This window comes from Colias eurytheme, chromosome 4 (genome assembly GCF_061535395.1).
Source record: "Colias eurytheme isolate Ceu_HAF_F1 chromosome 4, ilColEury1 Martin Lab GWU primary, whole genome shotgun sequence".
Taxonomy (NCBI): domain Eukaryota; kingdom Metazoa; phylum Arthropoda; class Insecta; order Lepidoptera; family Pieridae; genus Colias; species Colias eurytheme.
Window position 1 is genome coordinate 1,461,360 of NC_142983.1, and position 24,179 is coordinate 1,485,538.

The following is a 24,179-nucleotide window of genomic DNA, read 5'->3' on the forward strand; positions in this document are numbered from 1 at the left end:
GTATTTATCAATAGATTTTGTAAGGCAAAAAATGGGAAATTTAATGAATTTATAACGTTCTAATTAGGAAAATCATAAGTTTTTCGGCAATTGTATTCAGCAGTTTTTAATAACGACTATATAAGGATAATAATGCGCTGATCAGATTGTGTAAATTGTAATCGGTTGCAACGTAGTGAGTGCACAAAGTTAGCTCGAAATGTCTTTGGGGGAAAGAGACTTATCTTTAAGGCCTGATTAAGGTAACATAAAGTAACTTTATAAATGTGAAAAAATTCACGCGCATTGCGTATATAACACTAATTTATAAACAAGAAAAAAAAAATCAGTTTATCATTTCATTAGCCGGGAAAAAATTGTCAAATAACTTGTTGAAAACGCAATTTTGCTAGACTGCAGCCTTAAGGTTTGTGTTTCAATTATAAATTCTAATTAATTGGAAGTCTTTGAAAAATGTAAGTAGGAGATTTTAAATTAAATTATGACTTTGTAGGTAGGTTTTGTGTATAATCTAGTGTTTTATATACATATTCAATACTGAAAGTGCGATAAGTAGTTAAATTGAAAAGATAACCACCGTAATATAATTTTCATCTTAAAAATAGAATAAAAGAGTCCCAATTTAATTTATAAAAATTACCAAGACAACGAAGCACAATTTTTAATTCCGATCAAAACGTACCCACGAATAAGAAGCCGTCCAAATTTAATATTTCTAAAAATTCCAAATTCATAATATCCTCCGCTAATAAATTACTTTCGGCAATGCTAATGAGCGTTAATAAAATTTTTGGGATACATATTTTAAAAGGTCTAAAGGCTCAGTTAATTAATATTCTATACTTGAAGTTTTCATGAAAATATAATCATCGCTAAATGGATTCAAAATTTTTCATTATGAAATTTATCATAAAAAATCTTACTTGCGCTGACCTTGGCAACTTTCTGGGCTTATCTCTAAAGGGAATTAAGTGAAGGTAATGGAGCTTCGAGATTTTTACAAGGAGGGAGTATTATTAAATAAATATGCGAACTTGGGTAGTCAGATAATATGATTATGCTCCTCTGAATTTCTTAAATCAAAATGTTACGCGTGCTCTATATACGGGATTTTTAAAAAGATACGTTCTTTGCGTTTCTTAAAATAATTTAGTCTAAACACTTCAAACATTGTTTGCAATAAAATTAACTACACTACTTGCTAAAGAAATTTTAATGAATAAAGCAACCAATTTTCCTGTTTTTTGTGTTTTAATTAATCGTGTATATATTTTAACCTTACCTTATATTGAGAGATTAAAATTTTCAAACAATATTTGGCGTGATAGCATCAATAGTCAGTCCTGAATGATCTCCTTCAAACAATAGCACACAGCAAACTCGAAACACGTTGCAATACATTCGCAAACTCGTTTGAGACAAACAGAGACATTTTAAGAAGAAAATTGGATCTTGCGAAAATACGAGGATGAAAGACGAACCGGAAAAAACATATCGTACAAACTTATTTGACCTGCTCAGGAATTGAACTCTGTGTTTTCATTTCTGATGTAAAAAGATTATATCAACGAAGATGTAAGTAGGCAGGTGTTTATTGTAATAATAATTATACCGTTTATATCGATAAATACTACTATTAGTATACATGTATCCATTGCTAAATTAAATTAATTGCAAATATTAACTTTCAACCGTACTAAACTGATAAAAATCAGGATCTTAACCTATATATGAAATATCATTATATTTTGATCAATAAATATACCCCCTCATAATATTAGGTATGTAGTAGTTTTTCCTGCTATCATTAATCTGTTTTTCAAATATCCCAGACAAACAGAAATCGTCCAAAAACATGCATATTTAAAAACACATCACAATCGAACACTCATTATACAAAAAATATCCTTAATGTGACATTCACTATCTGTGTTCATTGTCAACAATAATATGTCAAACTTGACAGCCAACCGGCGGTAGTGTTTTCGTAATAATGTCGTAGGAATGTGGCGTGTTTATTTTTGTTTTGTCTAGTGTGTTAGATTTATTTTGACTTGTATGAAAGGAGCTTTTTATTTACTGAGACATCATAAATAATCGATTATTAACTCTACATAGAGTTATGTATAGTCAAATAACAGTAACATTCTACAAAGTATGTATGTTTATGTAACAGACATAGAGTAACACTCTTAAAAGTAGAATACTTAATGTATTAAAGATTGTATTTTATCTTCGTATTTTATCATAACTATACTGAACAGACTTCAACGAACATGGTACCATAAAAATATTGCAGACTTATTATAGCCTAAAAGGTAAATAAAAATACATTTATTAAAGTCAAATCCCAGTTCCAGAATAACTAGACTAACCAGACTAGATAATTCGCATACGAATTCCCGAATAATAAAACAAAGTGACGTCACAGACAGGAATCCATCAATAATCAAGTATTAGCAGAGTACAAATTGATACAAACGTTAGGATTATCGTACAATATTAATTGGAAACTACGATACATTAGTTTGCAGCGATGACAAATATAAGTTGATTGTGTTTGCAACTTCTGAAACTTGATATATGTGTGCTTTGTGATAGATTTGTCAAATGGAGGAGGCGGGAAAATACGAATGAAGAGATTTCCCATTTTTAACGGTAGTGTATTTTTTACCAAATGAAACTTAAAAGAAAATAACATACGTTATTATGTAACATATTTATCAATAGCATATCAGTAATTTATCAAACATCCAGGAACTGTTAAAGAAAAAATACACACACAAAGCATTCATTTACGATATTAATTCTAATTCAATTCCATCGAGGACGTAACGCGATTATGACCCTTTAGTCAATGCATTACGGTTTGAAATAGTATGACAAAAGCACCTGTCATTTATGATAACACGATCGAGAGATACTATCTTCACTATAATTTAATGTCCCTTTTTGTATTTAGCCATCATTCATGAAGATAATGTTGTAATCACTATAATAATAATGATGATGTTTTTTTTTAGTTTATGAGCTTAAGTTTTGTTTTCTTTTTAATATCAAGCGTGTTAACTTACTTGGACTGGTAAAATACAATCATTTTATAAAATAAAACCTTCAAACAAATACTGAACTGTCTGAATTTTAACTAAAACTTTAAGTTCAATTTTTATACCACATTCACATTTAAGATTATGCTAAAAAAACAATGTCAAATAATTGTCGTAAGTTCTTGAATAGTTATAGTTTGTTGTGTGTCAGAAAACTATGGTCAAAAACAATAGTAATATACACCATATCTTAATCACAACTCGCTCTAGTCTCGTTGTAAACCTAAACATGTTCTAAAAGCTACACTTATCAGTCACAACAGCCATAGTTACACACGCGAAAAGCAAGAAATGATAATATCCTTCAACACAAGTTACAAGAACAATTAGACCTTAACATCTCAGAGGCTATTAAAAAAAAATATTATTACGCGGAGCATGCCGCTCCTGTAATCCCTGAAGGAGCCTCTACTTATTCTTTCTTCACGTTGAAACGGGAAATGTATTTTGGGGATTCTGTAATTGTTTTTATCCGATTGTTGAATGAAGAGGGTATTGTGCGAGTTGTTTACGATTTTTATTAAACAACATTTTAAAATTTTTGTATAGACTTAATTTTGAGGAAAACAGTCACTTTAATGTTTATTTGTGTAACTCAATCTAGAGCTTTTGCCATTGTTCATGACTTTGTTTGGCTTTGTTTATTACTTTTAACAAAGGTTAAATAAATGAATGGATCTGAAGCAAGTAGACTCACAAGCGTAACGTGTTTCAAATATAAATTTCGTCAAGATCCAATCAGCCGCATAATCGTTAATATTATAACAAAACCATAGTACGAAGTACGATAACGAATTGAAAATTTTCTTAAACAAGTAAAAATTTGTTACATTTTATGTAAATAAAAATAAAGCAATTAAATAAAACAATAATATTATCGCGGAAAACTAAGCGCTAACATTCGTAGAAGGCGACAGGGTGACAAGTTCAATTTCGTAGCGCCGTCGTAGCACCCGTAGCACTCGTAGCGTGACATCACAAAATCGTAGCAGCTTGCGCTTTCCTATTCGTCTTGATAATGTAACTGACATTTTATTGTTTTCTTGTGCTTCTATTTTATAATATAGACTAGCAATGGCCCGCGGCATTGTCTAGATCAAAGTGGGGTGACTTGAGTTATTCTTTTGAGACTTTGTAAAATACTGGAACATCAACATAATATTTGAAATAAGATTTGTGACATTGTGACAAGAGTTTGAATTAAGCTTAAGTTCATCATTTTAATTTAAATAACCAACACGGATTGTTTAATTACCTTAAAGATTATTAGAATAAGAATGCAATGGAATTGATTAAAATATAGGAGCAACAACAAAAACTAATTCGATTATTTATTTTAATTTCAATATTAATTTATGATTGAATAAAAAAAGCTTTTAACCACTTTTAAACCATTAAAAAATCATCAGTTACTTCCACTACAACAGACCTGTGTCGCCTAACACTTAACTCAATAATATCTAGTTGTTCTTTGATCTACAACATACCTATCGAGCCTTCGCTCCGCCCATCTGGCATCTCTCTCACTCATTGCAGCAAAGTTGAGAAAGCACGAGTAATTTCATTTTATGTCCCTAGAAAGCTAGTTTACTGGGTGCAAGAGCTTATATTTTAGAAAAGTTTCTCAGAAATTGTTCAGGTAACAAGACCTGGGTTCATAGCACTTCAGCAAAGGGATTGTGTATCGCATAGTGGAGGAAATAAACTACATATTTATGAAAGAAAAACTTCGTTTAGTATGTTTTCAATTAAACCAGACTAAACAGGACATACGGGCTGAAATAAACATGCGAAACATATATTTGGTTAACTCAATACTTTCAATGAAAAGCGTAGTTATAAAACTAAAAATTACATACCAACTCTCTCAAAATACTTAGATACATAACAAAGGAATAACATCCATAACGCTGTTCTATAGTTTTCTATTATCACGATCTCTATCATAATTTATAACACAAACAAAAATAATAACCCTACAATTTCGCATGAATAATTCATTCGTTTCATGAGTAGTTCAATAACGAATGATAATTGTAATCAACAACTATGCGCGACCACATCTAAGCCAGTCACTTTAATTATGCGAGCTCGTCAGTGTACAATGTTTTCGAATAGCTACGTAAATTTGCCCTTATTGGAATCCAGCGTGGCGGAACGCGCAAAATCCCACTGATATTATCCCTATCCTGTTCTATGCTAGTATTTTACTTACGTGAAAGTTTGTGAGGATGTTACTTTTGTGACTTTGTTGGGTAAAAACTGCTGAATGTAATTTGATGTAAAGATAGATTAGCCTGTTTATGATAATTATACTATAATATCGAATATGTATATATTATAATTATGTATGTTTATATTATAATTTGGTAACAATTAGAGGTTCTTTATAATTATATTCATTTTGACTTAAATAAATAAATAAAATTGTACTTTGGTATTATTTACTATTTTATGAGAGTATCACGCAAGTGATGCCACAGGCTCTAGCTAGTTTTATAAAAATGAAACGAGAAGAGCCTTATTTAACACTCCAATGCCGCTAATGCAATGTAGTGGCCGATTAGACCCTATTTTGGATTTAGTGGCTAATAACTATGCTAATTGGGTTATTAATGAAACGGTTATGGAAATGTATATTTGATTTTAAATGAATCTTGATTATGCATTAGGGTATTTTGTAAAACTATCTTCTATGAAAATATCACCAATAGATCAGCAAGTATATAGTATAAAAAGCGGACAAAGGATCTCACTAATTATTTTTATCTCTTGTAAAGTGAGAGGGACATTACATTTTGGAAGAGTGTTTTTTGTATAATAACTAATTTATGTGTTTTTTGTTTCAGATGAATCGAGCAATACAGGTTAAACCAGCAGATAGTGAAAATAGAGGAGGTAAATAATTTATTATAACTGAATTAACTGTAAGTGGCGCCTCGATGACAATCTAAAACATATCCAAAAATAAGTACATATTGTGATGAAGATGAAGCTACTCAATATAGAACAATAAATAACATAAACTTCACAAATAAAAAACCTGCGTTTGAGAAAACGAATTTAAAACCAAGAATACGAAAAATAACGATATCCAAAAATAAACCAAGAACGTACGTCCAAATCAAAATTTCACACAAACTTACGTCGCCCTTTAATAAAAAGGAACTTTGAAGAAATATTTTAACTCCAAGAGCGTAATGGGACACGTCTGCACCCTCCAATTCACGGACCTCACTCAGCCACATTTCTTATCTGACTAAAAATCTAATAGAAAATTATTGCGGCGACCTAGGACACAAACGTGACCGGCGACTGGTTAAATATTGATATTTCCGATTCGTATTGAAGTTATTATTTCAAACGTCAATTGAAGTGCTTACTAAATATTGCCTCAACCACAATACCTTCGTCAATCATGAGTTATGTCAGAATTGTTACCGTTTCCAATCAAATATTAAATTGGTCGAGTTAAAAATATACATTTCGATTAGTTCTAGCTATAATACAAATCACAACAATGCAGAATAGATGTGTTTCTATTTATAAACACAGCCACTTTCCTTCTACATAAACAGAAACTGAAAATCTTTCACCAAATATTTATAAACTTGTAGACAGAATTGAAGTTCATAATATCACTTCAATTCAAATCGTCAGAAAGTTATACAATAATAGACGTTTAACTAATATCCCAATGAATGGACCCCGCAATATGAATGATAATATCTATCGACCACAAATATTTCGTGGCCAAAGTGACCCCTGGAATAGGGACGGGTTAATAATTCAGTTGGTGGCTATCGTCAAATACATTCCAGACTTAACCCCTAAGGAAATTATAGAAACTTAAACGTGGTACACTTAGTGATGGACACGGCTACTTTATCGATATCGATTATTTATTTATTTATTTATTTTTGGTCTACCAACGTTTGTTTACATTACATATAAAATATCAAAATTCACCTAAATTCACATAAAAACTAGTGATTGACGTATAATGTTATGTGTGTAACTACTACACAAACGTAGTAGTTAAAAATCTAATTGTCAAGAAGGCTTCATTTTTAACAAATATATAATTTGTACATGAAAGTAGAGCAAAACAAAAAACATTCTAAAATTGACCATAAAAAAACATTAAAACATACATTTTAAAACTGTCTCCCTTCGTCTGTTTGTAAGAAAACATTTATAAAATAATACTTACAATTATTCTCCACAGACATTTCAATCCAAATAACGCAAAACCTAAATGTCGCGTTATAATTGCTCTTATCAGCACTAGACCTAAGCGCGGTAAAAAGTTTCAAGAGTTCTTTAATGAAGAGGGAAAAAACGCAAACGCCACGCAACAAGTTTCATTCAGTCGTTTTAATAACACTAAATGTATTGTTGCGTGACTGTGACGATTATTACAACACCTCATTTTGTAAAATTGGTACCGAAGGGTTAACACGGCTATATCTATATTTAATAGCCGTTTTTATTGTAAGTTGTAATTCATTTGAAACGTTGGTGCGTTTTGAAATGTTTTTATTCCATTTGGTTACAATTTTCGCGCTACCGTTTCCGTGTGTGGTGATAAAATTATGTAAAGCGGTTTGTTTCCCTGAAATGTTTTACGATATTTTGTAATAATGCTTAGGAAAATTATTTGAAAAATCATTGACTACGAGTTAAAAATAAATGCAGCAAATTTAATAATTATTACAAAAAAAAACAAATAGCAATATTACACAATAGGTACTATATTTCAAAACATTCACAACGTTTATACATATTCGTCGTTGCGATGGTCGAATTTGTACCTGTAAAAAAAGGATTAAAAAATAAATCATGGAACAATGTCAACATATTCACCTGACATGACATAATATAACTTACATAATAACATCCTCGTTTAAAAATCGATAAATTCGTATCATCGATAACTCGCCACTCGGACATCACTAGTCATAGCTTTTGATGAGTCGAATTTAATTATTGGGTATCCTTCACTCGCTTTGGTGAAATTCTAAAATTGTATATGGAGACATGGTGAAAAATCGTAAAACGTGTTTTTGTGCTATTTATTATATTACCTATGTCACAGTTGCGGTTCTTGTGTCTTCACTCGTATGTTTTTAATCTATACTAATATTATAAATGCGAAAGTAACTCTGTCTGTCTGTCTGTTACTCAATCACGCCTAAACTACTGAACCAATTTGCATGAAATTTTGTATGGAGATATTTTGATACCCCAGAAAGGACATAGGCTACCTTTTATTTCGAAATATGTACCACGGGTGAAGCCGGGGCGGACCACTAGTTTCAAATAAAGCTAGCTTTGACGTGTTGTTTGGTTTGTTTTCAATGAATTTTCCTTTGAATGAATATTACACACGTAGTGAATGTTGACTCGTGTTTACTTATTGTACTATAATAAAACAATTAACTTTAACTTAAACTAGTCAAACATATAAAATCGTACTTTTGAAACGAAAATTTATAGCTATAGATTAAGTCACTACATAGTATAAAACAAAGTCGCTTTCTCTGTCCCTATGTATGCTTAAATCTTTAAAACTACACAACGGATTTTGATGCGGTTTTTTTTTAATAGATAGAGTGATTCAAGAGGAAGGTTTTAGTATATAATTTATTGTGTTTAAGACAAAGCGGGCGAAGCCGCGGGCGGAAAGCTAGTTAAAAATAAAACTTTAACATTACAATTTGGTTATCTTTAAATATAATAAAGAATCCATACTAATATTATAAATGCGAAAGTAACTCTGTCTGTCTGCCTGTTACTCAATCACGCCTAAACTACTGAACCAATTTGCATGAAATTTGGTATGGAGATATTTTGATACCCGAGAAAAGACATAGGCTACCTTTAATTGCGAAATATGTACCACGGGCGATGCCGGGGCGGACCACTAGTATTAATATAACGGAGTTATGTCAATGCTGTAGTAAAGTAAATAACGTTTATTAAAATTAACGCGCGATTTACACCAAAACGTCAACGTAACAACGTTAAACAAAACGCGTAATTCCCGCCTTCTAATTCAATTACGTGAGCACGTAATTTTTTACGCCGCGTAAACATAACTGAGATACATATCACGATATTTAATTGCTCTACAAGGGCAATACAGTTTTAACACGCAGTTCTTAAATATTATAATAATTTATTCAGCGATGAATTATTGTTGTTTGCATTAAGTATATTATAAAACTATAATATTATGCCTATAATATTCGTGTGTTATATCCGTTTTTTTCTTTTTTTTTAATTTGGTGTTATATAATAATAAACACTTTATTGCACACATAAACAAAACAAAATCAAACAAAACAATACAAACAAAGTAATATAGAGCGGTACAAAATCGCTATCGCTAAGAAGCGATGCCTTCCAGGCAACCTTAGGATATAGGAAAAGTTTGAATAAAAATAAACAATTGGAAAGTAGAAGGAGCATAGCGAAACATAATAAAAGGTGCAAATAAAAGTAGTAAGTAAATATAGTATATTTATAGTCTTAATAAAAATATGCAATTCTTCTGGCGTTATTTTTGCTTCTTTACTTTATATAAAACTCTTTGGATTCAGTAATTATGCAAAGTAGGGTTAGCATAAGATTTTAATATTTGTTTTCTTTTTAACGGTTAAAAAAATAAGATGATTATAATGGGCATATACATACATCTTCCATAAGCAAGTTAAACCTGCTATTCAGCTAACTCGACGGGAAATATAACCTATTTAACGTCACCTCGATATTACATACAAACCGGTTGCGAACAAAATACTCAGACATAACAGTAAAACATTTTAAACGTTACATTTACTATCTTGCATAAAATTCAAAGGTAAGTTAATTTAAAAACTAGAGCGCGTTTTAGTTTACAATAATATTGTGCGAATTCTCTTACGAAGATATTTTGGTTTCCGTATTAATGTATGCGGTTAGTTTCAAGTTGCTAGAACCTTCTGTTCTTGCGTGTTTGGATTTGCTACGGTGCAGTTTCAATAATATTAGAATATATTAAAAGCATCGGTTTGAATATTTAGACGAAATTAAAGCCTAAATTGCTTTCGCTTTTGTTTCAACAACTGTTTGTATTTTGTAGAGATAGGCGTAACGTTTCACGGAATTATAGCTCTTATTGCTCTTTGAAATGAGATTACAAAATCATCCCAGTTTATTATAATATTATCTATTGGGTTTTGGTTATGTGTATTGTTTATTAAGAAAACTGCTCTACTAAAAACAGAAAATATTGAATAATTTACAACCCTTTAAAATTAAACATAATAATTTCTATCACAGCAATACGATGTAAACAATTCCCTTCAGAACGTAATACAATGCGTCTTTCAAAAGAACTTTCCTTAACGCTCGCTTTTACATTCTAATATAGCGAGCAATGTATCGGCTGAAGGAAGTTTCGATTGCTGTAGCTACACAACTTCGACGAAGTTATTTAATAACGGTTCCAATGCTCAAAGACACTCATTGTATCGGACGCTGAGGTTGTCACTTCGACCGATACCTACTGGGTTCTAGATGTTCGACAAATTCTCTGTTTGATTGGTTGATGTGTATGATATTTCGTTTATGCCATTCAAATGCTTTATAAATATTTTTTAAAAGACTAGAATGGTTGACGTACTTATAGAAATGTTTAATTTATTCTTATTAAGATACAGAGACACTATGAGATACTTAATTATAAACGCAAGTAATTGTGAAATTCGTTAGATTTTTTATATGTTTTTTAGATTAGGTTACTTGCACGATATTCTCATTCATTCAAAGTTGAGGCGTGTTGCCAAAATGTGTTACGTTAATTGTATTTAAATTATATTAAGAATCATTCCTAAAATACTCGACATCTACATAAATCGTACGTCAATTCAATATTTGTTTTCAAACGCAGCAAATAAAAATAATATTTACCTACCTGCTTTGTCAGATCCCTAAGGGCTCGCGCCCAAACGACGGAATTAGATCATTGAATAGCAATGCTAACGGGTTGGATGGAATATGTATTATGTCGTCCCAAATTAAACCATAATTGGGCACCGTAGTGGATTACCTTGTCCCTCGTAAGATACCTGTGACCCTAAAGTGGGACATTATTAAACCGTTTATCATTTTTATGAATAATTAATATGTTAACGATGCTGGTCTTTACGGTTTTGGCATGTAACCTTTCAAATTAAATTCTTCTCGTAAAGGAAATCATATCTCTCTCCAATATACATATTACTAAATCAACGCAAAAGCTTTTAATTAGCGCTTCAAAAGGTTAAAATATATGTTGATTTATAAAGAATATTTTAATTTCCATAAATATTTCCATAGTAACAGGTAATTTTACAAGATTTCAACAAATCGTCTGCACAACTTATCCTAAGGCTAATTCAGAAACGAAACTAATAACAAGAATTACCAAAGGAGAAATCTCAATTTCATGCAATTCATAAAACGTTGTTTTTCACAAAACAAAAAGAGTCAGTCTTTGAGTCTGAACAAAATTGCAATTCCGCGAACGTACTGTACATCATTAAAATACTAAGAAAGAAATAGAATGTTCGAAAGATATTCACGAGGAAACGAGAATTGAATAACAAAATTTATTCATTCACATTGCGTCAGCGCTCACGGTCTAATCGTCAAGGCATGCCTAATGCCAGTGTTATGTTCACGTATATTATTGTGTAAGTAATACTTTCTTTTGTTTAAAGACTTACAGCAAAAACTGGTGTTTGATTACCATTATTAAATAAGGTTTAGAAAGCTCTATTATGATTTGTTACACGATACATTCTTATATTATTTAACCTTTGTATACAGAGTGAACATTAAAGACAATAGATTTGTTATTATACTTGACAGATTAATAATATTATTACATTAGCAGAGCAAATTTTTTATTGAAATAATCTCTACTGAATTGTAATCCCTAATATTCCTTTCATTTCTTACTAGGACTTTTGCATAAATATGTCACACATCACACACGCATTTGAATTTTGATGATACTGCTCATGTGCATGTGTTAGCCTTATCGAAATCATTGTACATGGAATTCAATACCGCCACATGAACACATATTAAACCATTTGATCAGTGACATTAAAAGATACCCTCACCAAAACAAAGCACACACGAATAATTCGTAATCGAGAATTAAAAATATACCCCGTTAATCATTTTCAAGCTATTTACTGAAGCGAACTTGGACAGAAAATTGGGTTCCGATCAATCATTTTGATGAAACCAAATTATTTACTTTGACGATTGGAAAATATTTGCCTACCCTTCGTTGGTTTTTGAATTAATGGAACGGATTTTTATACGGTTCGGATACAAGATTTAATTGCTTACTGTTTCAAGGGATTCATTTAACATTTTTTAAGTTATAGATTGTTGTTTAATTTTTTTTAAAACTGATAGAAAAACGTGAAGAAATGTGTCCCAGAAATACATAGAATACGTATGTTAAAACGAAAAAGAATGGGTCACAGAATGAAACACTGATTTTTAAATTCAATAACGATATTTTTGATTTTCTCATTTAAATTATTCCAATACAGTATTTACTTAAAAGAAATGTCCTTTATCACATTGTTTATTAAAAAATAACAAATCACAACATTTAAGTACACTTGTAACCATAATTGTAACGCCACAAACCGCGATGTAAATATGTAATGACATCCTGCACGCGAACAAATACAAGCTACGACAATTTAATTGTAATTATTTACAAAACTCTGGTAATAGGGGAAAGACGGGAATTGTTGTTATGTATTTGACGGGTATTTGATTTTAAAACAACATATTTTATATTAGACTTTGAGCCTTTACGCAAAAAAGGAAAGACGTACCTCTATAATATGTTATTAATTTTTATTATAAATAAAAATATGTATAAAAAATACGGTAACAACAACAAACTTCATGTTTTTGATACAAAAAACGTTATCAAAAACACTGTAAAATAACCTATAGTTAGTGACCAAAATTCAAAAACGAATACAACGTTATAAAATTTCAAAGGTTACAAAAAATCTTTGACGTGTATGTCACACGCACGCGGCACAAAGGTCCAAAAATGGAACCAGCAGGATTGTGGCTAACATGTTCCTTTGTTTTATTATCTGAGCCTGTCGGCCTGACCGCGGGCGACACGTTGATAAATCGACCTTCTAACACTAAATACTATGTTTATTATATTTTTGCGTGTTAATTTTCACTGGCCACTCGACTGTGAATTTTATTATCTGTGCGCTTTTTGGCGCTAATCTTTTTTTGTGTAAATTTGGAATTTAAATTGAACGAATGTTTTGTACAGAATGAATGAAGTAATGCAGTTCTAATAATAATTCAAACTCTCTGTTAGATTTAATGTTATAAAAATAAAGTTTAAATTAATGACATAAGCCGTATCGACAATTCAACCAAACTCTTAGGCTGTGCTAATAACAATAAAATTGGCTCACTAACGCTTTGGAAACAAATTGTTTGCAGACACTCGGATTTTCAAATTTCGGAGTTGAATCTGATGAATAATTACAGTTTAAAATGTTGGAATACATTTCATGAATTTTAATCATACCTAAGATAATTAATATTCTAATTGTATTGCTATTTACTATACAATAAAGTGTATATGAACGCTTAAGTATTTAGCGTTAAAACTGATTTTGAACGTTGTAAGTAATTCTTTAGATGAACTCAACAGTATCCACATAAAGTAAAGCAAAGATAAAAGTCAACTCACTAAAAACAATAAAGAAGCGATAAAACAAAACAACCCAAAAGAAACACTCGAAACACACTAACACAAATAAATTTCAAATGACAAAGCAGAAAGATAACATATCTCAAACTCGCGTCTATCTAACAACTATAAATTTGCTATAGGTCCCTTTTTCCTATATAAAGTTCGAGTCGTAAATATTTTAAAGTAACTTCCCGAAGAAGTGACACTGACTGTTGACGCTTCTGTGTGGAACTTTGGAGGTGACCATTCCGACAAAATAACCCGTCGAACTTGAAATATAAAAGTTTGCTAACACCGCGTCTCTTTCAAACAACGAATGCTCCCTGGTTTTTAAAACACCGCTGGCGTGTTGAGTAAATTTTAGCAGCTGGGTTATATTGCAGCGTATTATGATTATGTTTTTAAGTTAATATTGATTACATATTTGGCCTTAAGATATTATGGAGATGCATTTTATATAATTCATGCATCATGAATTGATACAAATGTAATAATAACTAGGTACTTTTTTAAGAAACTAGCTGCTCCGCGCGGTTTCACCCCCATGGCTTCACTCCTGTTGCCCGTAGCGTGATGAAATATAGCTTATAACCTTCCTCGATAAATGGGCTATGTAACACCGAAAGAATTTTTCAAATCGGACCAGTAGTTCCCGAGATTAGTGCGTTCAAACAAACAAACAAACAAACTCTTCAGCTTTATAATATTAGTATATATTTTAATCACTGATTTGTTAAACTAAACATAATTCTATAGGTAAAACAAGTTTATTTATACATTAAAAACACATAGGTAAAATAAATATGCCCAACAAAATCTTGGTCCATTACGACCATATAAGTTTCGATACTCCAATTATGATTTCATTTTCCACGTCCAAATGGGACGCATAGAGGCTGAGGCACTCCTAAACAACTTAGTGAGGGAACGTTAGCTACGTAATTCAATTTACTGGTTCTTAATGCTGAGAACGGTTTTTGGGTTTTTGGGACAAGCTCGTCAAATGCGGTATAGAAAGGATTTCTTTGCTGTAGGTAGGTAGGTATTATTAATTTCGTGTGGGGATTTAATTGTGTTAGGCTTTTGGCTTTTTTTGTTTTAATTTATTGAGAATTATTGCAAAAAGCTGGAGTTGAGACAAATTTAAAACAGTAAATTAAAATATTATTTCGCTGAAAAGGTTTCATTATTTAATTTTTAAAATGATATAAAAGATGATAAATTTATAGAAATACTTACCAAAATTTCAACTTAAATATTTCGTAAGAAAAAAGAGGGTGGAGTTGATTTAATTTAAACCAACCCGATTACCGATCCAGCATATAATAAATGATCTTTTAATTTCGTTAAAAAGTGCTTAATCTCAGTCTAATATTAATCCTTCAACATAACTTCTTCATTGTCACTTACGTTGATCGGATAATGGTGTACCTTGTTATTGGCGTACTTACTTAATTATTTATTATTCTTTATTGTATTATAAGCTGTAAGGTACCTTTTTATAAATAAAATAAATAAATAAATAAATAAATAAATAAATATGAAAATTATTATTAATTACTAGTATTGAGATTCTTGAATTGTTATCTCAATCACGCATGTTGTCTAGACCGTTTTTGATAAAATTAGCACACAGTTAATAATCTAGATTAACACATTATAGAATGATTTTGTTTCTTATTTGTAGCTGGATCTTATATCGCTAGTTGTTAGTTGTACCATAATATACGATAGTAAGATAAATAGTAGTGATGAGCAAAGCAAGACCAAGAACGCTTTCTCTGTCCACATGTCTCTATGTCGCTATATCCCATAGCATACATTTGCTTAAATTATAGACTTCGCAAAGGATTTTGATGTAGGTTTTTAATAGATAGAGTGCAAGAGATGCATGTTATATAAGAATACTAGCGGTTTTCCCCGGCTTTGCCCGTGGTACATATTTCGCAATAAAAGGTAGCCTATGTTCTTTCTCAGGGTCTAAAGATTATCTGTGCCAAATTTCATCAAAATTGGTCCAGTAGTTTATGCGTGAAAACCATACATACATACATAATTACAAACCTTTCCTCTTTATAATATTAGTATAGGTAGATAAGATAACATGCGTCCGTGCGAAGACGGGGGACCACTAGTGTATCTCTAATTCAATGTAATCAGTAATTGAATCAAATTCTCACATCTTTCCTGGACCATAGATGCTTAGTATTAAGACTTCATAAATTATGTGTGATAATGACCCCAGTGCACGGTATCTCATGAAATATATCCGCATCTCACGGAAACGCGGTAACTCTGAAGTTTTCTTTACCTGTATTGTTGTGGGTGTGAATGGCCGCTTTATGTCTTGATAGTTCATAACGCTTTTTCCGACTCTATTGTGCTCGTAATATAGTGATTTCAGTGACACTAGAACGTTTAGCAATTGGCTTTATTGTGTTTAATATACGACTTTTAAAGTTTCACAACTTATGGATATGTTCTGTTGATCTTATGGTTAGTTAAATTAATATAAATTAAATGTATTGAATAGGCTATAATACTATTTATCAATAACTGGTGAAAGTGGCCCTTACACTATCATAAGAATTTTTGAGAACTGCGTTTTCTACGTTTTCTAATACAAAGCTACAGTCTCATCGATAAGTTAAAATAACAAAACATAATATTGTACTAACAAAGAAAATGTTAATAAAGTACGTACCTTTAGTGATGAAAATAGCCCTTAACCTCTTACAATCTGAGAACGTATCCTAAAATAAATCCACCATTCACGCATCCACCCGCTGTCGCATACCACCCGTGTACGTCGGTTAAAATTGAATAATTTATCAAACGAGATATCAAATCGCTTTTATAGACGATAAAGTGTGGAATTATTATTTCCCTGTTAATGGTGGCGATAAATCGGGAGCGTTATGCGTTCGGTGACGTCATTGTAACTTGATGCGGATTTAACGACTACTTTAATGGTTCAGTCCTGGTATCGATTATCTGAGATTTTAAGACTTAGCACACATTAAAATGCCTTTTAAATGGAACTTTAGTACGTAACTATCACGCCTCTCGTCAAAAGGCTCAATTTCACAGAACACTCATAGTACTGTGACATTTTTATTATTTATAAAGAATAGAAAAATAAAAGCATTTCGTATCTGTGTAAAAATGCCACGCTTGAATTAAATTACTAAAATAATATCCCCAATTTGATATAAATTATGTATTAAGGAAGTAAAAATTGTTCAATTATTTCTTTCCATTCGAGTACAAACTGTATATTATATAAATTTTAATTTATTTAATATCACCATCACCATACAAAAACCTATAACAAGCCTCGCTCCAAACGTCCTTACTATATAAATTTAAAATTCTAATTCTAATAAATACTTTAACAATGTCAAACCAATCATACAATAATCAGACCACCGGAACCCTCAGTAAAAATTGAACATTACGCCGACATGGCCGACAGCAAAGGTTGCAATATGGCAACATGTCGGCCAGTTTGATAAAGGTCACATATCATCTATTATTACATACACTTCTATCAGCTGAATAAGTTATACAATCGTCGAGATCTCTTTAAGATATTTAGTAGTAGATAGCTAAGTTAATGGCTCGCTGGTCACACAAGGAACGGTTCCTTAATATTCGATATTATTGTAACATTACATATCTTCAGGTTTGGTATTTATTGTTAGATAAATATGTTTTGGTATATCGTATTCTTATTTCATTTAGAAAGGTAGAGGCATATTATTAAAGTAATTAAAATGAAAGTGATAAAAACTCATCTACTTTTTATTTTTATCAACCTTTTGTTTTGATACCTAAAATAATGACAGTCAATAAATTACAATTCAATTAATGTGCACTTCTTTGTAACTCATATATGGTTTATCACTCACATTATTTATAAAAATAATGTAGAAATAATGTTCGATAACCCACCTTATCATTAAATATACGATTCCGTACTTGAAATCTTACTTTATCGCTCTAATAATATCACAATTAAACATATTATATTTTACAAATCTTCACATAACTAAAACACTAACACCACGTGCATTCTAACCTAACCCGAAAACAGTAGTACCATCACCAACATTCTAACTCAACCCGAATACATGAGTACCATCACCAAAATTGTAACTCAACCCGAATACAGGAGTACCGCCACGAACATTCAAACCTATCCCGTATACTTCTCTGTCACCGCCGGCCATTATAGAGCCGGGCGATTAAATCAAGTCATTGATTGTTTAATGTCATCGATACCCGGGCGATTGCTATCAGCCAAGTTTAATTACTTTATTTGTGACCGGGATGCCGCCTGGGACAAATTTCAATTATAAGAAGATTGTCGATCTTGAGTTTCGATTCGTATTGAATTTTGTTTATTTTAGTATCATTCTATTGGATTTTAACGGTTTTAAGGTGTTTAAATAAATATGAAATTGTTTATAAGTTTAGAATTTAGATAGAGATACATTTATCAGACTATTCGTAATTTAGGGCCGATTTTTCAATGCTTGGATAAAACTTATCCGTCCAATAAAGACACGATAATATTAAAATGTCACGTAAACTGTCAAATACGGGCAATTAGAATACGTTTTTAAAATGGTATTTTTATACATTATTCGACGAATAAGTTTTATCCAAGGATTGAAAAATCAGCCCTTAACGTGATAATAAATGCAACAACTTATTAAAAACAAATTCAATGTTTTCCTGCTTCCTTAATTATGTATTTTAAATTATAATAAATTAAAATTAAATAATAACAATAAATTAAGACCAATAACAATTGTAAACCCATATCTTTACGTATCAATGAAATCATTTTTGTTCTGTTCATTAAACTAATTTATGTGTAGTATATGTATAACAAAATATATCTACAGAGCAATACCTCAAAAATCCCGGACGCATTTAAAGACCCGGAGCTCCACCGGACATTATTCTGGAGGCAAGTCATTCTTCAAAGAACTTTGAAAGGACCCTCGCATAAATAAATGTACAGAAATGCACCTTACATTTTCTATTTCGTACTGTGTCATCCTTGATTTTCCTTTTTTAGGCCCCTCAATTGGGTAAGGCTATTTGCAGCAACAAGATTCGCAAAGAGAAAGGATTCTTTTGGAAATAAAAAATAAACCTTACAAATAATATATTATTATTGTGGTCGTCTATCACGAGTCCAACAATCGAAAATTTTCTTTTAAAGGGATAAAAAGGTCTACATTTTATATTAAATACCAAACTATCGCTATTCATCCTTTATTTGTAAGATTTATTAATACATGAAATTATATTTAAGTTCTTTTAATTTTAGACGATATTTGATTCTATATATTTTCTTCTTCTTTTATATTATTACTAGCGGTCCGCCCCGGCTTCGCCCGTGGTACATATTTACGTTTTCTCTACATAAAAACCATCCTCGTACTTCAAGGAATATAATAAAAAAAGAATTATCGAAATCGGTTCAGCCGTTCTCGAGGTATGCGCTTACCAACACATTTTGCGATTCATTTTTATATATAAGATTTATTCTGACAATAAAATATATACAAAAAATAATGTTCTAATCTTCAGAACATTAACATTTCAAGCATCGTCGACTTATGTACCTATTATAGCTGCAATCGGTTCAGTAAATGGCTATGAATTTAATGTTGTGTAAAATATAATTTATCTATTTCTCATTTAATCTCACAACATACCTAAAACGTAGTATCAAACAAAAGTAATTTTCCAATGTTCTGTCTCTGTGTATGCTTAGATCTTTAAAACTACGCAACGAACAGATGCGGTTTTTTTAGTAGATAGAGTAATATTAGAATAAGCTTTGACTATAGTCATATAATATATTATAATTTATAAAGCTTCATTCACAACGTAAGCGAAGCCGCTAGCAGAAATTATAGCATATTAATAAGAACTTAAACGATGCGCAGTTAGTTCTCTTGTTATGACATGGAATAACTAATTTCTTTTTAATTACGACTTATAAGGGAGACACCCTTGACCTACTTACGAGTTCCTGCTAGGTAAATGATGGGAGGCGTAAATTAATCAGTCGGGACAGAGGACCAAACTTCTCGTCTTAATGACGGATGAATGAAAATTCCACTAACTATGACAGTAAATCGTTGGAGGGATCCGTTTGAAGGGACTTTAATTGTTGGACAAAAATAAATATTGGAAACGCCTAACAGTGGAAATGGATTTTAATTATTACCTATCCGTTTAATTATTATTGTTTCAAAATAAATAAATATCATAGTTTCTTTTGTGTAATGTTTGTTAATAAGACGTTTAATACGTATTTTTAAGCTATTGCATAGCTTCTATCGCGGGCCTTGAGCGCGGGGACCGAATCCAGAAATTGCGTAACGAAAAACCTCACGCTTCCCACTCCGACGGGCACGGAGGTTGTGGCTTGCAATAGCTTTACCGCGGCAGTCCCCGTCTTTTTTTTTGCTACCTTAACCTACATAAACAAAAACATAAGAAAAGTGCTAATATATAAATAAAATAAACAGCACTCTGATTCTAACTGCATTTTTATAACCTGAAAAATATAAGCAAAAGTATCACCTGGCTAGAAATACCTGGTCTCCGAAGAAACCGCGGGGGAATTAAACAGAACTACAATACAAATGTCTCGAATGCTAAGTTATTGGTAAGCAACAAAAGATTGACTACAATACCCACTTAGACTCAAGGGAGATGTTCTAGAGCTTTTGTTTTGTTAAACGTAATGATTATCGAAAATTATTGTTTGCTACAATGGGCGTGTTATTTAATTAGGGAGTTTTATTGATTGTTTCGTTCAATTGCTCTGATTAATTGTGAATTTTTATAAAGTCTGTAAGTAATATAATTTAGTAGTATAATTATTATTGATGCAGAACGTTTTATATAGACCTTTATATATTAAGGAAAACATTGTTTTGCAGATATAAAAACTTCAAGAGCTATTTATAAAACGGGTTTTAATACCTCAAATCACCGAGAACCATATTCTAAATAAACAATTATGAATTACTAGCTTCCGCCCGCGGCTTCGCCCGCGTGGTGTTTTTTCGCAATAAAAGGTAGCCTATGTTCTTTCTCAGGGTCTAAAGATTTTCTGTGCTAAATTTCATCAAAATCGGTTGAGAGGTTTAAGCGGGAAAGCGTAACAGACAGACAGACAGACAGAGTTACTTTCGCATTTATAATATTAGTAGGGATTTAAACAAACAGAAAAGACGTCGTTTCCATCATCTCAAACATTACATACTTTTGCAAGCAAGATTTAACCCATTAAAAACGCTACCCATATATTGTTTAAAATGACAGCGAACATTCCTACAGGAACCGCGCGTGATAAAAGTTTTTATTGTAAACAATTAAAAGTTGTAGAATTGTTCACGAGACAAAACGGTGTAATAATTTACATTTAGAAATGGTTATGCGCATTTTAATTTCGCATGTACTCGTAGATTGTAAAATTTAATGCTAACCTACATATGTGTTATATTGTGGATCGTCTTTATGGTTCTGTTATAGCATATTTGACGGCTAACGTTACTAGCTTTACCTTGGATGACGCTCTTGTTTTTGAAATATCCATATATTATTTAGGATAACTCTTTATATGGAATTGCAAGCTTGTATGTATTTTGGAGATAGACTTTTTATATCTAAAAACTTTTTGGTACAATTTTTATCTATAGTAATATTATAAAGCTGAAGAGTTTGTTTGTTTGAACGCGCTAATCTCAGGAACTACTGGTCCGATTTGAAAAATTCTTGTTAGAATATAAAAGTGTTAGATAGCCTATTTTATCGAGGTAGGCTATAGGCTATATTATATCATCACACTAAGACCAATAGGAGCGAAGCCAGGCGTGTAAAACCGCGAGGCGCAGCTAGTTTTGAATAAGATCCTTTTTTTACTTCTGCGTTACAAGAGTTATATGGTACCCAAAAGTTGTTCAAATAAATATTATTTAAAAACGATTACGAAAAAATCTATGTGTTACAAAATACGTATGTATATATTTTCAAGTGACATACCATTTGCGTAAGAAAATTCACATGCAGGGAATATTTAAATTCTTTTCAACATTCAAATTCATATAAAATATCGCGTAAGTTTTTACATTTGTAGAATAATGTGGTGGGTGGTAGATACAGTATAAGCTGTATAAAGTATGTGTGTTAAAAGGAAAAAATGATATCACATACGATATGGTCATAATTTATAAAAAACAAAGAATAACCCGCCCAAATAAAAACTAATGGTGCCGAACTCAAATTTTTAATTACGGTACTGTCATAAAGCGTATTTCAGGGTTTATCACGACGTTTATAAGGCCTAATGTAAAGATAGGATCGGTTTTTAGCACCATTATGGCCGTTTCTAAGCCTCGGGCCCTCTGTAATCCGATAACGGGCTGATGACTGATCTTTATCGCGACTAGTCATTTTTGTTTGAATTTTAATAACTGAAAATGAGAAGAGTTGCTGGATTATGTTGGGGGTGATTCTTAGTTTGTGAAGGTGAAGTTAATTTTTATTGATTTAGTGGAGTAGTTTATGTGATTATGAGTACATTTTTTGATGAGATTTAATTATTTTACTGAATAGTACTTTTTTACTAAAATAAAAATATTTCTTTGTGGATAATTATTGTGACATTGACGAGATGCTATGCTATAAGCTATAAAATATGAATTCTTATATTTAACATGAATTTTTAATATTTAACAAATTAATAATGTAAAAAGTGCTCTTATCTCTGTCTTTTAAACATGAACTCAAACTAAAATACCATTTCCTACCACAATCAACCCACACCCATATAATATTCCATTTTTCCATCATCATAGAACAATGTAGCGTCAATTATCTCTTATTGTTGAGCAGTTTCATGATTACTTCATTCATATGTCATCACGGACGTATTATAACATCATTACCATAGCTGTCGTTTGAACTGTGTACTGTGTAGCCACAGAGCACATAGTCCAGTGTAGGGTGGCTAGTAATTAGGATTAAGTAGGAAATTTTAAAGTTAATAGTACGTTAATGCTAAATACAAATAGCTCAAAGAAGGAGTAGTATAGGTTGTTATTTTAAATGATCCAATGAAAATTCTGTCTGTCTTTTAAAAGAGGTTTTATTGGTATTTCAAAAATGATCAACTCTCTGTTTCTTTTACCTTTTACTTAATGTTATTGGTTAGGTAAGTAACAATTTCCATTCAAAATTTTATTTACTATGAATTACTTACCACCAAATATACAGTTCACATTTGCCTTACTCTAGGCTGACGACAAGCGTCGGACGTAACTTTACAAAAACGTCATTAAACTCCGTTTTGACAGTAAGAAACCGTCCCACCAAACACGAAAGCGTGGCGACAGAGCGAAGCGTGCTAGCTCCTAACGAAGGCTGACAATGACAAGCGTCGGACGCACGTAGCAGATTAATCTATTGCATTAATGAAACGTTGTATACAACGTAGATGCAATTTAACCTGTCTGAGCGTTAAAACGTTTTGTTTACGTTAATTAAATATTTTTTTCGGCGATTAAAACTGACGGAATCTAGATTTAATCGGGGTTTAACGCGTGAATGAGACAAGTTTAATAAATATTTTTTATAACTTTATCCGTAAAACGACTATGTATTATTACAAAGTCCATTGCTCCAAATTATTTAAGAGATTTAAGTAAGCATATATTCAGTAGATAATGTAAATCACATCATAAATAAGAACCTTCTAAAAACAAAACAATTAAAATCTATTCTACCAGCCGTAAAATAAACGACACAAAACGTACATTCATGTACGCGTAATCTACTAACTTTAATCTGTCCAATATAAGCACAATTAAATCATAAACTAGACCTGAGTCCTAACACATATATTGTACCTGTCACGTGTTGGAATTCGGTAATACACACATGAGGCAGTTTAATAGAGATATTTTAACGAAGTCGACCCTTGTTACATACTAACACCCTTAATACAATGTCGGCATTCATAAACAAACATATTATAAACGTAATTTGGGTGTACTTAAACCGCTTTGTATACGTTAACTAGTATATGGAAATAGGTTTTTAGTTTATTCAGTGTTAAGGATTTAATGATTAGTTCAGAGTTCGATAAATGGTAGTTGAAACGAAAATTCATACACGTCTTTTATTTCTACGTTTATCAAGAAAACAGTATAAACTCTTTTTTAAAATAATGTAGAGCTTCAATT

General features: G+C 31.3%; 1 protein-coding gene across 2 annotated transcripts in view; it reads left to right on the plus strand.

The window, feature by feature from the left end:
* bru3 (CUGBP Elav-like family member bruno 3) overlaps positions 1-24,179 on the plus strand; it is a 542,443-nt gene that overhangs the window by 398,156 nt on the left and 120,108 nt on the right. For both annotated transcript variants that reach the window (XM_090120316.1, XM_090120317.1), the window contains one exon: positions 5,957-6,005. In XM_090120316.1, the coding sequence (XP_089976442.1) occupies positions 5,957-6,005 (49 nt within the window). The remainder of the gene's footprint in view (positions 1-5,956; positions 6,006-24,179) is intronic.